Below are 16,175 nucleotides of genomic sequence, written 5' to 3' on the forward strand. Positions count from 1 at the left end.
ACCTTTCACGTTGAAAAAGTCCAAAACTGAGAATCCAGTGATATTTCAAATAAATGCTTTATAAAACTCTTTAGGATTTTGGTTTCAAGTTCTTAATTAAAACAACTTGTCATAAATATGCTCTTTGTTTTTATGTTACTACTTTTTATATAAAATAAAAGTAACAGAACATTGAAGCAATAATGTCTAGCGCTCTGCTGGACATCAGGTCTGCTGGATTAGAAGTCAACAGGATTCTTTTTCTTCTAACTGCTCTTGTTTAGGACATGTCATAATACTTGGAACCTCTGGTTGGAGATATATATGTATATATATATGTAAAATATATATACATATATATAAATATACCACCCCTGTACAATTTCTAAGCATTCATTTTTAAAGTTTACTAAAGTTATAGTAGGCTGTAGGTCATCCTACTTGCTCATAATGTAGAAGGCACATATTTAAGCCATTTCATATGTATATATTTGTTGCCTTTCATCCAAGATCAATTGCTAGTGACTTGAAAGGTGTATATGCTGAGGTCACTTGAACCAGCTAACTAAACTGCAAGAAGGAGAGCAAAGAGGATCGTTGTTGAGTTATTGGAAGTCATAACTTCTAAAAGAGAATTCTGCATAATTTCTAATACAAAAAAAAATGTTTTGGGGTCTTCCCCTGTCCCTTTGAAGGAATAATGTTGTACCAGGCTTACCCATTGTATATGGAACGTTAGGGTACAGTTGTCTGATCCTAGGACTCCCTTTGGATACCAAGGTAAAAAATGGTGCTACTATTGATATTGTTTGATTCTATTGTTGGTTTGGTATCAAACTGCTAATATCTGACCCACACAAGGTCATTATTGTAGTTTTGTGATCAGTCAAATAATATTTTTAAAAAGTGATCCTAAAAATATGACCTGGTCTTTTCAAAATGTTTGCATTTGAAATGGATTTTTGTATAATAGAATGGATATGGAGTTTTTTAGTATAAATGTGTGCTTAATACCAAACCCTATGCAAGGAGCTATGTCTAGATTTTTGGCCCAAATTTGCCCCCTGCAAGCCTATTAGTGTGAGATGGGAAAAATAGCTTGCTCTTTTAATACTGGTTTTCATTTTGGAATTCTGGATACCTGAATGAAGATATTAGAGGCTTCTTTTTGGGTTTCTTTTGCAGTAACAAAACCATATTTAGGGAAGTTTCCTCATGTTATTGTAAGTTTGTTTTCAGCACTGCATTCACTTTAAAGTTCTGAAAGAACAAAGGCTGGGCACATTTAATCACAAAGCTCAGGCACCGGGAATTTTGGGTTGTATTTTCTAAGAACTGTGTATTGTTTTTAGCTTATAGTTAATATTGCATTTACTTGGAAAATGTGAATAAAGTCAATTAACATTACAAGCTGAGACTATTTTGTGAGACATAATTCTGATTAGTACATAAATGGCTTGAAGAAAATGCATGGTCATATTGAGTACTTTTATGATTTTTTTTTCTTTCTGACCCATTATGATGTGCAGGAACATATTGACTCTTAAATGGATTTAAGAGCCATTAGATAATATCTAGAAAAAGATAAGTTCTGTATATATACTTTGAATTAACTGTACTTTTTTACAGTCTTTTTCCTCACATCTCATTTTTTAGAAAGTTATAGAAGTAACAGTGTGTAGTTAAAATAATTCAAAATTAGCAGAGCATAAAAAGTGAAAGGTCCCTTCAACGCTACTACCTCATCAAGATTCTACTGCTCTTCTTGGAGGAAGTAAATTTTGCGTGTAAACTCGCAGACCTCTTTTCTAAGCATTTACCTCTGGAGGCATAGGCACACATTTTTTTTTTGCACAAATGATGGATAATGCTATACATATTCTGTATGTTTTTTCACTGAATATCTTAGGGAAGATTCTGGTTCCAGGTAAGATGGAGTAAACACATGTCCCCCCTTTTGTTCTCATTGAACGGAGCTATAAAATCTGGATGGACTATATATCGCACAGCTATTTGAGGACTCTGACGAGTAAACAGCAACGCACAGTGGGAACACCAGAACTCTAAGAATGGCTGAAGCAGTGGTGAGGTCTTCATTTTTTTCTTCTGGCATCTTCCAGCCTGAGTACCACACAGACCAGGAGAAGCCTGGCTTGAGGAAGAGGAAAGAAAGGAACAGCTAAAGCTCAGAGTAGGGGAAATGCCCCCCACCTCCTCTCTCTCTCTTTTCCATTTATCTTGCCGAAGCTGCCAGAATCTGGTTGCCGATGGGAGCCTTTGGTCTGAGGAAGAACATCACACACTTCCACGTGGTGGAGCTGCAGCACCAAGAGGCCGGGGCTGAGCTGATGTGCCTGTTTCTCTCTGAAGGACACGGCTCAATCCTAGAAGTTTTGGGCTGAAAGACCAAGGAAAGAAGAGACCGAGGGAATCGGAAAGTCCTGGAGAGAGGGTTAGGAGTACCCGGGCTTACCCTCAACTCACCTTGTTCACACTGTTCATGTGCAGGACTGACCCTGAAGAGCACGCCAGAGAAAACAGAACTGAGCTGACAAGTGACTGCTGCTGAGGTCTCAGACTGACCACAGGATGGTGCATGTGTAGGTCAGACCCAAACAGCACTGCAAAAGCTTTGAAAACTGAACTGACATTGGGACCAACATCCACAGAAGGCAAGTTGAAACTTGCAGCCCGAACCCAACCAGATCAATTTCCTGCTAAAACAAAAATATCAACACTTTCTAGGATTTAAACAATGGCTTGCATCTCATGATGTACTATTCAAAATGTCTAGGATACAATCCCAAATTGTTAAGCCTATGAAGTACCATGAAAATAACTCTAATGGGAGAAGATAACAGGTGCCATTGTACAGTTTAGTTAATATTAAAAATTTCAAATAAACACATTTTTCTTTTTCTTTTTTAAAGAAATGTGGTCTTACTATTTTGCCCAGGCTGGTCTAGAACTCCTAGCTTGGGCCATCCCCTCACCTCAGCCTCCCAAGTAGCTGGGACTATAGACATGAGCCACCATGCTTGGCTGAAATCACAAACACTCTTGAAGCAAATATCAAAATAGAAATGATCAGTATTGCAATAGATGACATAAAGAACTGAATGAAAATATCATAACTGAAAAATATAACTAAAATTTTAAAAACTCACTGGATAGGCTCATTGGCAGAATGAAAATGAGAAAAGAAAGATACAGACTGATACAATCATCCAATCTGATCAACAGAGAAGAGCTTGAAAAAAAAAACCGAATAGTTTCTGGGACCTGTGGGATAACAACAAAGGTCTCAAAGTCATGTCACACACAGATAAGAGAAAGAGTGAAGTGCTTTAAAAACATCTGAATGGCCAGGCTCGGTGGCTCAGCCTGTAATTCCGCGCCTTTGGGAGGCAAGGTGAGTGGATTGCCTGAGCCTGTGGGTTCGAGACCCACCTAGACAGCGAGACCTCATCTCTACAATAAATCACAAAAATCAGCTGGGCGTGGTAGCGCATGCTTATAATTCCGGCTACCTGGAAGGCTGAGGCGGAAGGATCGCTGGAGCCCAGCGGGTCGAGGCTGCGGTGGCCAGGAGCGGCCACTGCACTCCAGTCTGGGCGACAGAGTGAGACTCCAACTCAAAAAAAAAAAAAAAAAAAAAAAAAACCAAAAAATGAAAAAAAAAATCTGAATGATTAGAGGCTGAAAAACTCCTAAGACTGGTGAGACAACCTTACAGACTGTGGAAGCTAAATAAACCCCAAACAGGATAATAAACTCAAAGAAATCCATGCTCACACACATCATAAGCCACTGCAAACTACACGATATGTTGAAAACAGTCAGAGGAAAAAAATGATACGTTGCCTATAGAGAAACAACAATTTTAAATGGCAGCAAATTTTCATCAGAAACCATGGAGAGCAGAAGGAAGTAGCCCATTTCTTAAAGTGCTGAAAGAAAAGAACTGTCAACTCGGGATTCTATGTCCAGTGAAACATCCCTCAGGAACAAAGGCGAAATAAAGACATGCTCAGATGAAGGAAAACCAAGAAGACTGACAGCCAGCGAATCTGCTCTAAGGGAACTGCTACAGGAGATTTTTCAGACAGAACAGTAATAGTGCCAAAAGGCTCAGGAATGAAGAAAGGCAGTAGTGTAGAAGTGCTCCCTTTTCGCCAGATCCTCTCCAGCATCTGTTATTTTTTTGTTATTGATGGTGAGTGATCTCTCGCAGAAACAAAGATTATTACTTTTCTGATGAATATGGATGAAGACTGAGAAATTAACAATACTGTCATTAACCAAATACTTTGGTATTACCATCAAAGACAATTGGAAATGACCCAACTGTTGGTGAGTAAGGAACTAGTTAAAGAAAACAGTGCTAGGCCGGGCTAGGTGGCTCAGCCTGTAATCCTGTGCCTTGGGAGGCCGAGGTGAGTGGATCGCCTGAGCCCGTGGGTTTGAGACCCGCCTGGGCAACTTGGCGAGACCTCATCTCTACAATAAATCAAAAATCAGCCGGGCGTGGTAGTGTGTGCCTGGAATTCCGGCTACTCAGAAGGCTGAGGCAGAAGGATTGCCGGAGCCCAGCAAGTCGAAGCTGCAGTGGCCGGGAGCGTGCCACTGCCCTCCAGTCTGGGCGACAGAGTGAGACTCTAACTCAAAAAAACCCAAAAAACAAGAAACAAAACAGAAAACAGTGCTATCCATCCAGTGGAACCCCTATGCAGCCTTTCATGAGGGAGGTCTCTGCATGCTGAGATGTAGAACCAGCTCCAAGAAGTGGTTTAGGTGCACAAAAGATAGTGTGTGCAGTGTCACCTTTTATTTAAGAAAGGGAAAAGAAATAAAAGCATCTATCCACGTCAAGAACCTCTGGAAGGATACACAGACCAGTGCTGGCCTGCAGGGCTAGGGAAGGAAGGGAGTGATGGGGAGGGAGGCTGCAGTGCTTACCTTTCCAAGAGACTTTGATTTGTGAACCAGAAGAAACCGTTTTTTAAAAAGGCATTAACTACTGAAAAAATCCTAGGGAAAACACAAAAAAGACAAATCCAAATATCCAGCCTTCAAAGATATACCCTCTCCCTAAAGATCTAAGCTATGTGATTCTCAAGCCAGACTAAGAGCCACCCATGGGCCCTTGAAGGAAATGTTCTCAGGGTTCTTGACCAAGCCCCCTGCTAGGGAGGCCATCGTCTGGGCGTGGAGAAGGAACAGGCAGGGCCACTTCACCTCCTGCTAGTCTGGCAAGGGGTGGAAAGGCACCTGGAACATCACAACATTTAAAAGTCTGACGGCCAGGTGTGGTGGTGAGCACTTTGAGAGGCTGAGGTGGGAGGATTCCTTGAACCCAAGAGGTGGAGGCTGCAGTAAGTGAGCTATGACCGTGCCACTGCACTCCAGCCTGGGCAACAGAGTGAGGTTCTGTCTTTACAAAATAAGACAACAACAAAAAACACAACTCTGAGAGTTTTGAATGGTAAGGTATGAATACTGGATATGCACTAAAATGACAAACTTTCTTGGAATAGAATTTTAACATGAATCTGTTAAACCAACAAGAAAATACACAGTGAGGTCAGCCCTGGGTCTTCTGGAAATGCAACAGCCGAAGCCTATCACGTTTCCAGAAGACCCAGGGCTGACCTCACTTTCCTGTTGCTCTGACCTGGACACCAGGTCCTGCCTCACTTTCCCACAGCAGGGACAGCTGGCCCAGGGCTTCCCTGGTGAAGCTCCACAAGGCGGTATGCCTGTGTGTGACTGAGGCCTGCAGGAGAAAGGGATGCCTTCCTCCTGGCTTCCACAGAACGGAGGGATGGCCAATGTTACACTTTAGCAGAAAACATGAAGCCTGTGCTGAGTCCCCTACGTGTGCTGGTGTGTAGAACATGGCCATTCCCTCAGTCGGACGTGGCCAGACTGTGGCACGTCCACACTGCCCACCCCCAGGAACCAGCTGGACGTTGAGCGGGGAAACCAAGAAAGCAAAGTGCAAACAGTCCTGCCGGGTGTTAGAGATGCGCGTGGAAGAACGCCGTGCCAGGGCTTCCAAGGTGTCCAGAGAAGCGGCCGGAGGTCCCGGGCGCTGCGGCTGCCTGTGGGAAGCGACAGGGCACCTGCAGCTTGGGGCTCTCCTGTGTGCCTGTGCTACTGACTCCCCGGGAAATGGACTCTTGAGAGACTCAGATCAGCACTCACTGATGCTTCATCACTCTTACGACTTGGGTGCTGACGACTGTGGCAACCGCTGCATCTGCTTCTGCCTCATTATGTTCGGGCTTCAGGAGTTCAGAACCGTCCAGCTTCTGAGCAGAACCCTGGGAAGTCTGACCAAGCGCATCCTTCCTGCCAAGAGCCTCCTCCGCCGTTCCACCAGCAAGGCGCGGCCCTGCCTGGCTCTCGGTGCCCCCCGGCCTCTGCCCGTCTCGCCCATGGACACTGGCACTCATGCCTTTTGCCGTCTGTGCTCCACAACTGCCACAGAGCTACATGCGTCCCTGAAACCCAGCCCACGCATTTCTTTGTTATCCAACTCGGGGACAAACCCAACAAGCAGAGTAAAGCATCATCTCCACGCGAGACTCTATGACAAACCCCAGACTTTGTGCCTAACTTTCAGACCACTAATCAGTTCCCCAAATGTAACAACAGGTGGAAGCAGTCTGGAGCAACAGGCCAGCATGTAAAGCCAAAATTACTCCTGGAAATAAAAAGAGAAGAAGACGGCTACTGTAGAATAACGGGATAGTTACAGATTAAATAAAAATACACTGGTGAATAGTGACATTTTCTTCTACTCTTGTTCAAGGACTAAGTAGACAGAGATGAGAAGTAGTACAGACTAGCCTGGGCCAATGGGGTATGGGCAGACAGTCCAGGAAGGCTGCTGGGATAAATATACTACATTGCCACGGCTAGGAAGGCAGATCTTGTCCTACAGGGTGCAGGCCAACCTCCCGAGACAGGCACAGGCCTCCCCGTCAACACAGGCCTCACAGGTACCTTGACAAGAAAAAGACTCAACTCACCAGCAGCTTCACACTCAATAACTTTAAATGCTGAGGAAAGAAGACTGTGACAAAAATTCTGAAAACCGATTGGCATGTGTTTTCATTCATGCACTTCCAAGTTATAATAATTTCAATGTACTGAATTCAATTTACTGGAAGCAGAGTCCGAAAAAAAACCAAGTTATTAAACTTGCAAGTTTTAAAGAAAAAAAAATTGAAATGTGGTTTCACAGCAGTAATATCAACGCACTGCCCACTCCTGAGGATTTAGCACTAAAGATATTTAAAACGTAAAATACTCTTATCAGTTAAAATCAGAACTGTTTACAGTTCTTAACCATGTGTGTTTAGAATTTTCATAATAAAATGTTGAGAAAAAAAGATCGCAGCTAACAGAAACCCCAATTCTTTGCTGGGCAGTGGGGCCTGGTCCCGGAAGGGCCCTGAGCAAGCCCCAGCCACTGTGCTTTGGGCCCCAGCTCTGAGATGGGCCTAATAATTGCTGTAGCCCCTGCAAGAGCTGTTCTGAAAGTTAAACCAGATGCTCACAGTGAGAATATTTTTAAGTTGTCAGGTGTGCTATTCCCCTTCCAGGTTTTACTATGATAGACATTTTAAATGGATAGTGTTAACTCTGAGGTTCTGGTTAAACTGAAAGTTGTCTAGCAGTTTGTCCTTTAAACTATGCTTTTTTTTTTGAGTTGGAGTCTCACTCTGTCGCCCAGACTGGAGGGCAGTGGCACACTCCCGGCCACCACAGCCTTGACCTGCTGGGCTCCGGCGATCCTTCTGCCTCAGCCTTCTGAGTAGCTGGAACTACAGGCGCGCGGCGAATTTTTTTGATTGATTGTAGAGATGAGGTCTTGCCAAGTTACCCAGGCAGGTCTCGAACCCGTGGGCTCAGGCAGTCCACTCACCTCAGCCTCCCAAGGTACGGGATGACAGGCTGAGCCACCGAGCCCGGCTAAACTCTGCTTTCTTTAAAGAAGAAAAGAAGGGGGCACCGAGTCCTACCTCGATAAGACATGCAGAGGGAGCACTCAGGAATTGCGTTCTCATGGCTCACATGGGGCCGACGTATGGGAAATCAGAGAAAAACATAACCTAAGAACATGTCAGAATTGCAATGTCAGGTGAAGTCACTTCGTCTTAAAATTAGGACAGGAAAACTGTTATCTGCCATTCCTCTAACTCACTGAAAAGCCAGAAGAGTTACCAAGTTTTCAAGATTGAATTCTGACACTGGCCTCTGCTTTAATGTGGTACCAGTCAATTGTAACTGAGTGTGTAGTTAACAGAATTCAGAGATTTAACACACTTCACCCCTGAGCATTTATGACTCATAAAATGCTACAACAGCTGATCATGCCTCTACCTTAGACCAGGGATTTCTGGACAGCTCGATCCCCAGTGGCCTCCTCTAGCCCTCCAGCCAGAGCTATCATCCTCACAATGACAAATACCGCGAGGATTTGTCACAGCGGTCACACCTGCTTGCGCTCAGGCTCTGTCGTGAGGCAACAAGACCCAAGACCGTACAGACAGAATTCCTGATAAATGCTAACCCTTACCACCAAACTTGCAGCCAAACACGAAAAACTCTCAGCCTCGTGTTGTAAAATAAGTGGTACTGACGTACTGTGACGGTCAATATTCCCAACGGGAGTGTGCTGCCCCAGGGAGGGAACGAATTCGCAGCATCCTTTGGGGATTTTGCAGCAGACAGGACGCACGAGCGATATCCACACACAGTGGGAAGTCTTAGGGACACAGGTGGCTCTGTGACTGCCTGTCCATTCCAGAAGCACTGGAGTCACTCGCCCGTGCCAGGCAAGGGGCTCAGGAAGCAGCCCTGTCCTAGGGCGGTCCTGGCCCAGTGGAGAAGCCAAGCAAGGACAACACACAGAGCAATGTGATCAACACCAAAAAGCAGATCAGGAAAGGAGTCACGGGAGCCAGGCGTGCCTGCACACGCTGACGTCCGGGAGCGCTGTCCAGCAGAGCAGTTCTGCACTGCACCCTCAGGACAACAGGACTGCGGCCTGACAGCCTTGGCTGGTGGTCACTGCAGGTGAAGGTCACAGAGTCCCTGCGAGGGCAGCAAGGCCACAAGAAAGCCAGGGCATTCAGAGATGAGCTCCTGAGCGTCCTACAAAAGCACCACTTTCCCAGGACGTAGGAACAGCATCAGGGCCTGGCGCATACCTTTATGGGCACACAAATCAATATGATGACTTTTCTGGAAAAGAAAATGATAGGTGGACTTTCCCTGAATTAATCATAAAATCTCCCATCCAGTGTAAATATATTTGAGGGTTTCCCCAACACATGCAAAAATGAGCACTTTCACCATCACACACAGTTACTTGGTCCTTAAATGTTTAGAGAACATGGTGAATTTCATGGCGTTTTGGAACGTGACTTACTCCAAAATTTGGCAAGTTTGTTTCCTTCACTCTGGTTTTCTTCCAAATGGAGTCTACACATGGCATCAAGAAGTCAGAAAAATCCGGGCTCGGCGGGTCAGCCTGTAATCCCGCGCTTTGGGAGGCCGAGGTGAGTGGATAGCCTGAGCCTGCGGGTTCGAGACCTGCCTGGGAAACTTGGTGAGATCTCATCTCTACAATAAATCAAAAATTAGCCAGGCATGGTAGCGCGTGCCTGTAGCTCCAGCTACTTGGAAGGCTGAGGCGGAAGGATCGCCGGAGCCCCAGCAGGTCAAGGCTGCGGTGGCCAGGAGCGGCCACTGCACTCCAGTCTGGATGACAGAGTGAGACTCCAACTCAAAAAACAAAAAAGCAGAAATCAGAGAAGAACTTGCGGAAGCACAGACTCATCCACTTTTCACTGAGCTTCCCTTGGGAACTCAATGGCACTGTTCTCCTGCACGGAGGGGTACATGAGATGACTGCCAGCCTAAGAGACAGCGCCAGCCACCTCACACGTCGCAGACGGTCCAGGAGAGCATGTGTCCGAGTTAGATGTTTTCTTTACAATAAAACTGTTCTTCAAGATGGAATATAGACTGGTAAGATGATTTAAATTAAATATGCCTTGTGTTACCACAGTGGCAGAGTGTCTGGCAACTGGCACGGCAGGAGGTCCTGCCCCCCGCCAGGCCGGCAGGCTGAGGGGGCAATGTCCTGGGCCAGGGAATAGCTCTTCTGCACTGGCTGCATGCCGGGAAGCCGCTACCTCCCACTGCTTCACAAAAGACACACCTTTTGCTCTTCTAGTACATACCAGAAAACCAACTTTATATGCCAGCAAGATAAGAACAACACAAATAGCTTTGGCGTTGGAGGCTCCCAGTGGCATGGCAATTTCATAAAATTTTAGAAAGTGTTCTTGTCAGAGATGTGTACTGACCTATTTTTGGGTGCAATGGCAGATGCCTCGGATGTTTCCAAATACTGGAGTATAAAGACGTGGGGTAAAGATGGACAAAACAAGATGGCATAATGCAGACAGTGCTGGAGCTGGGAAGACCGCTTCATGACGCTCTTTTCTCTGTACTTACGTCTATTTGAAAATCTCCGTGATAAAAAATTTAAAAGTATTTAAATGTTCTTTTAAAAGAAAACGCAGGCCAGGGTTGGTGGCTCAGCCTGTGATCCCAGCGCTCTGGGAGGCCAAGGGGAGTGGATTGCCTGAGCCCGCGGGTTCGAGATCCACTGGGGCAATTTGGTGAGACCTCGTCTCTATAATAAATCAAAAATTAGATGGACGTGGTAGCGTGCACCTGTAGTTCCAGCTACTTGGAAGGCTGAGGCAGAAGGCTTGCCGGAGCCCAGCAGGTCGAGGCTGCGGTGGCCGGGAGCGGCCACTACACTCCAGTCTGGGCGACAGAGTGAGACTCCAAAAAAAAAGAAAAGAAAATCCAGATTCCCCAACCACATTACAGCATACGAGGAAGCAGTCTTTTCTGAAGGTGGTGGTCAACAACTTAGTTACTTGTCCTGCTTACTGAGAATGTTAAGTCTTGTGTTCTCAGAGACATTCCTCTAAAATTCTAAAAAGAACCCTTTAAAGAAGTAAACACAATTAGGAAGTAACCAAGTCACAACTGGGACAAACTCAGATTGTATGTACCTGAATAGCTAGATGGAGTAGGATAGAGATACTTCATAACTGGTACAAAAAATATTAAAAAGTCGTCAGTGTTTTAAAGTACCTCTAATTCTCCCCACCAAAAAATTTAAAAAAAGATAAAGGTGAAAGAAAATAAGGAATCTGCTGTGTCACTGTATAAGTTATAAATCATTTAGGTTTCTAATTTTAGTATCAGATTCTTTACCCTAAATAATACTATTGATCTGCTAGGAATCAATATTCTTAAAGATTTCAGCAACCCTTATATAAGCCACAAGTAATGTTTTCACCAAAACCATTACTGAATCCCAAATTGTGGTGTTCTCATTTTCCCTGAAGTGCTTGACTGTAAAAGAATTACAATCTTAAGTCTAAATGGCCTTTGTATAGAATCTTTTTCTAGGAAGACCGAAATCACTTTTCTAGGAATCTAAATTAAGAGCTTCCTGAAAATTTCATGAGTTGTGAGAAATGTACTTATCACATGTATTACTAAATGACCAGGATCAAATCATCTCCCTCTTAATTTTTCCTAAAGGCAAAGCCTTATTAAGAACCACCATGGTTTGGTTCTCCAGCAACTTTTATTGGTCAAAGGATGTGGAATGATATATGGCATCTGTGGTTTAATTAACAGGATCATTTATAAAACAACTTTACATTTATCTTATTTTAAAAATCTTCGCTTTTGAATAAACTGATATGTTAGAATGGACATGCTCCTATCCCATGCAAAAAGCTGTTCAGGAGCGAGCAGCTTGCAGATCTATCATAAATGAGACACTGAATGAAACATTCTTACAGTGAGATCCAAGAAGTAGTTCAGTCTGAGAATTTGCTTCAGGTTCTGACTTTTCAAAAGAAAATGTTCAAGGCATCGAAAAAGCAAAACTGAAAATACAGAAAAACAGATACATATTTTTATCCAAATCACTTCCCAGAGTTTGTGTCTCTGCACTCTGTCAATTAAAATAAGACAAAAGCAGTAAGCATCTACTAACCAAAAATTAATTAAATTTACTAGTCTGCAGCTAAAAAGTGACATTAGAAGAACATATATAAGGTGAAGGATGCTTTTTAACCTTTCAGACTTAAATAATGCTGTATTTCAGCTTTAAAGAAGGTTCCATTACATATTTTTTGCATTGACATTTTAAAATGTATGAACAAGTCTCTGTGAAACAATGTACATCATACTTCACTATACCCAATATACCTTATATGGATTAAAAACATGTCAACTTGATAACCGTAGTAAGGCATTTAAGTGTTCAGCAAAAGCTACAAAGAAACATCTCAACAAGTGGTATCATTTTGATATTAACTAGATTTAGTGGGTTTCCTTAAAATGAACATAAAATAACTTGAAAAGCAGGCAGTGATGCCATTATACTGAATTCCAGGAAAAGCAAAGTACAATGTGTTTTCTAGCTGCAAGACCAGCGATCAGCAAACTGGAGACACACAGTTGGCCCCAGCTTCCATGGTCATGGCATTTTATCAACCGCTGAGAGTAGAGTATCAAACCCGCTGGCGGGTTTGGCTAAAGGTCCCAGAATCCTCAGTCCTGACCTGATAGCCTAAAACAGAGCAGGTACTCCAGTTATACTTCCTGGATTAACCTGGATGAAGGTACTTTCAAATCAATGGAGGGCTGGACAGGGTAAAAAGTTCATGGAAAAACTCCCTTTTTCCTTTTATTTTGGTATGTTAGTGAATGACTACTGACCTAGTTAGCGTTTCAAGTGTGGATCACGAAAACACCATGTAGAATGTGGTAAACAGGATTAAATAAGAAATGCACCGGCTATCAATGCCAGAGTCTTTGAATATCAGGTCATAAATATAACCAATTGTGCAATACAACCGACATGATGAGAAAAGCACACCTCACAATTAACACATTTTAGTTCCTATGATTAAAAAAAATAAAATATTAACTGCATTTAGTGCAACATTCCATCATATCATACATCAAATACCATGCCATGGAGCCAGACTGGCTATATTCAGTACATACCATGTTTTCAACTAAAGGTGACAGGGCAATGCGGGACGGAAAACTTTTACATACGTGCATACATCTAACGGTGTTGTCCATTGACTGAGATTTATTATATGAGTTGCCACTTTCACTAGCTTGCAGAACAGCCCGAATTCTTTTTCCCCCACAAATCTACTTCTATACAGAGTAGAAAAAGATGGTGGTAAAAAACTTCAGATTCCTCAGGATCCAACAACTGTGTCCCAAAGACCACTGTATGAGCACCTAAAAAACAGTAAGAACGTAACTGTTAAGAACATAGCCGCAAATGTAAAAACAAATTATAGCTAAAAGCTCAAAAGGGAACTAGTGAATATTTTATCTTTTGTTTCACACTTGCCTGTGTCTATCAGTTGACATCGACTACAAATAAAAAGTCCACCGGGGGAAATGGGAAAATATAGGAAGCTTTAAAAAGTTAAATGGAGTCATTTGCCAATTTCATAAATGAGCCTCCTATTTTAGTAAAAGGCACATTTGTTTAGACCTCAATTTATCCGTGAAAGTCTCCTCCTCACTGACATCAGGGAGAGGCTATTTCACCAGCTCCCTCAATGACTGCCCACCCTTCCTTTCTTTCTGAACAAGAGCATGAGAATTCCTGAGGAGTGTAAACTCTTTCCGTCAGAGCTGTAACTTGCGGGATCACCTCTCTCTCGTTTCACACCACAGCTGTGAAAGGTGGTCAGGGACCTCTGCAGACAAGCCTTCAGGGGCTCCCTCAGTGATGTCTGCACTCACCTCTGTGCCCCTGAGGCTCCTAGCAACCACACTCCTGGGCGTTTGGGGCTTGCGAGCGCCGTGGCGACCTCAGCTGTCTCAAGGCAGCATCTCCATACTGAATTCCGGAGCCCATTCTCTCTGGGTCCAGCTCACCTGAGGACCAACCAAAATATTCTTTTAAAAAAGTTTTTATGTTTCTGTGACCCCCTAAACAGATTAGGTGAAAAAAGAAAACCGCAGAACACCGTGTATACACTCACCTTTTAAATAAGGTCAAACACACACACGTTTGCTTGCACAGGTATAAAATAACTCTAGCAGGCTACAGAAAGAACTGGCAATAATGGCTGATTTCTAGGAGTTCTGGATCGCTAGAGTACAGCAAGAGGGGATGGCAATGGAGGGGATATTTCACTGTATACTCTTTTATACTTCTTGAATTTGGGATTGTATGAATATATTATGTCTACAAAAATAAATTAAAAAATAAGCTACAGAAACACCACTTCTCACTTATCAGAATGGCCAAAAACCCAAGTATCATGATACTCCCTGTGGATATGGCTTTAGTGAAACAAGCCTATCATTAGGAGAAAATGTGACAGTCTCTACCTAAATCCCAAGTGTGTATGTTCTTTGACCCAGCAAACCCATGCTGGGAATTTATCTTTAAACACAGACTCATGCACACGTGAAATGATAAATAAAAGGTTATTTACTGCAGCATTGTTTAGAATAACTAAATACTGGCAACCACCCAAATGTCCAAAGTGTGCTGGTTATGCAAATTATGGCAATGCATACATGGAACGAGGGTATTCCTTATCTGAAATGCCTGGGACCAGAAGAATTTTGAACTTTTTTCAGACTGAAATATTTGCATTATACTTGTCAGGTCAGCATCCCTAAATCTGCAATCTGAAATGCTCCAGTGAACCCTTTAAGTGTAATGGTAGCACTCAAATAATTTCAGATTTTGGAGCATTTTGGATTTTAGGCTAGGGGTACTCAACCTGAACTACACATTTTACACACACACACACACTATATGCGTATCTATATGAACTTTATCTATTATATATATATATGCCTGTGGAAATTCTCTATACCATACTTTGATTTGTCGGTTATAGTAATTGAAGACAGCAAGATGCAGCAGTCTACCATATGCTAAATTTTGTGGGGAAAAAAAGAGGAAACAATGGTTTTTGAAACATATGTATTACTCATTTAAAAAATTAAAATAAAGAAGCAGTACTGAAGAATCCTAACTTATATCCCTATATTTTTTTCACCTAGACATAATTATGATTTTGATGATCTCAGAAGAAATACATCTTGAATGTTTTAAGAGAGTCAGGTTATATTCATGGATACAATATAAAGTAGCAACATCATTTAAATAAAATCTCATGTTGAATTTAGTGATACTCAATACAAGCCAATTTTAAAAATAAATATGTATCTCACAGTTTTGTCTTTGCTTTTTTTTTGAGTCAGAGTCTCACTCTGTCGCCCAGACTGGAGTGCAGTGGCATGCTCAGGGCCACCACAGCCTTGACCTGCTGGGCTCCAGCGATCCTTCCACCTCAGCCTTCCAAGTAGCTGGAAACACAGGAGTGCGCCACCACGCCCAGCTAATTGCAGAATTTTTGAAGGTAAGTTTTTAGAATAAATTTTAGATTCAGGGGGCGTGCGTGCAGGTTTGTTATGTGGGTGTACCGTGTGACAGTGAGGTTGGGCTTCCAGTGAGTCATCGCCAGAGGGTGAGCAAGGCCAAGCAGATGTTCAGCCCTTGCCCCTCTCTCCCTCCCCGCTTCAGGACTCCCCAGCGCCTGCCGTTCCTGTCCTTATGCCTGTGGGCACCCAGTGGAAAACAAGTCTTGGTGCCAGGGTTAGTCAGTGTTTTTGCTGTTTTCTGGTCTAAAGAAATACAAAGGAGCCGGGCTCGGTGGCCCAGCCTGTCATCCTGCGCCTTTGGGAGGCCGAGGTGAGCGGATGGCCTGAGCCCGCGGGTTCGAGACCCGCCTGGGCGCCTTGGCGAGACCTCGTCTCTCCAATAAATCAGAAAACCAGCCGGGCGTGGTAGCGCGCCCGGAGTTCCGGAGGCGGAAGGATCGCCGGAGCCCGGCGGGGCGCGGCTCAGCGGCCGGGAGCGGCCGGGAGCGGCCGCGCACTCCGGTCTGGGCGACAGAGCGCGACTCCCGCTCGAGAGAGGGAGGGAGACACAAGCGGCCGCCGCTCCTGCCGAAGCGCAGCTCCCCGCCCCGCCAGCGTCCGCGCGCCTCGCCCGGCACGCGAGCCCCGCCCGTCGCAGG

The 16,175-nt window shown here is 43.9% G+C and overlaps 2 protein-coding genes across 2 annotated transcripts in view; both read right to left on the bottom strand.

Moving 5' to 3' along the window:
• Positions 1–11,655: 11,655 nt before the first annotated feature.
• Positions 11,656–12,160, bottom strand: SPHAR (S-phase response (cyclin related)). The gene is given in 3 exon segments (XM_008071858.2): positions 11,656–11,935; positions 11,937–11,990; positions 11,992–12,160. Coding segments are annotated over 3 exon segments (300 nt in total). The 5' UTR covers positions 12,136–12,160; the 3' UTR covers positions 11,656–11,833.
• A 13-nt stretch (positions 12,161–12,173) lies between these two features.
• The window catches only part of RAB4A (RAB4A, member RAS oncogene family), a gene marked incomplete at its 5' end in the record, with an annotated part of 18,831 nt that continues 14,829 nt past the window's right edge, over positions 12,174–16,175 (bottom strand). Inside the window, 2 exons of the mRNA XM_021719173.1 lie at positions 12,174–13,359; positions 13,876–14,010. Coding sequence (XP_021574848.1) covers positions 13,895–14,010 — 116 coding nt within the window. The remainder of the gene's footprint in view (positions 13,360–13,875; positions 14,011–16,175) is intronic.

The sequence above is a fragment of the Carlito syrichta genome, unplaced genomic scaffold (genome assembly GCF_000164805.1).
Source record: "Carlito syrichta isolate Samal-C Ts95f unplaced genomic scaffold, Tarsius_syrichta-2.0.1 Scaffold113594, whole genome shotgun sequence".
Lineage (NCBI taxonomy): Eukaryota > Metazoa > Chordata > Mammalia > Primates > Tarsiidae > Carlito > Carlito syrichta.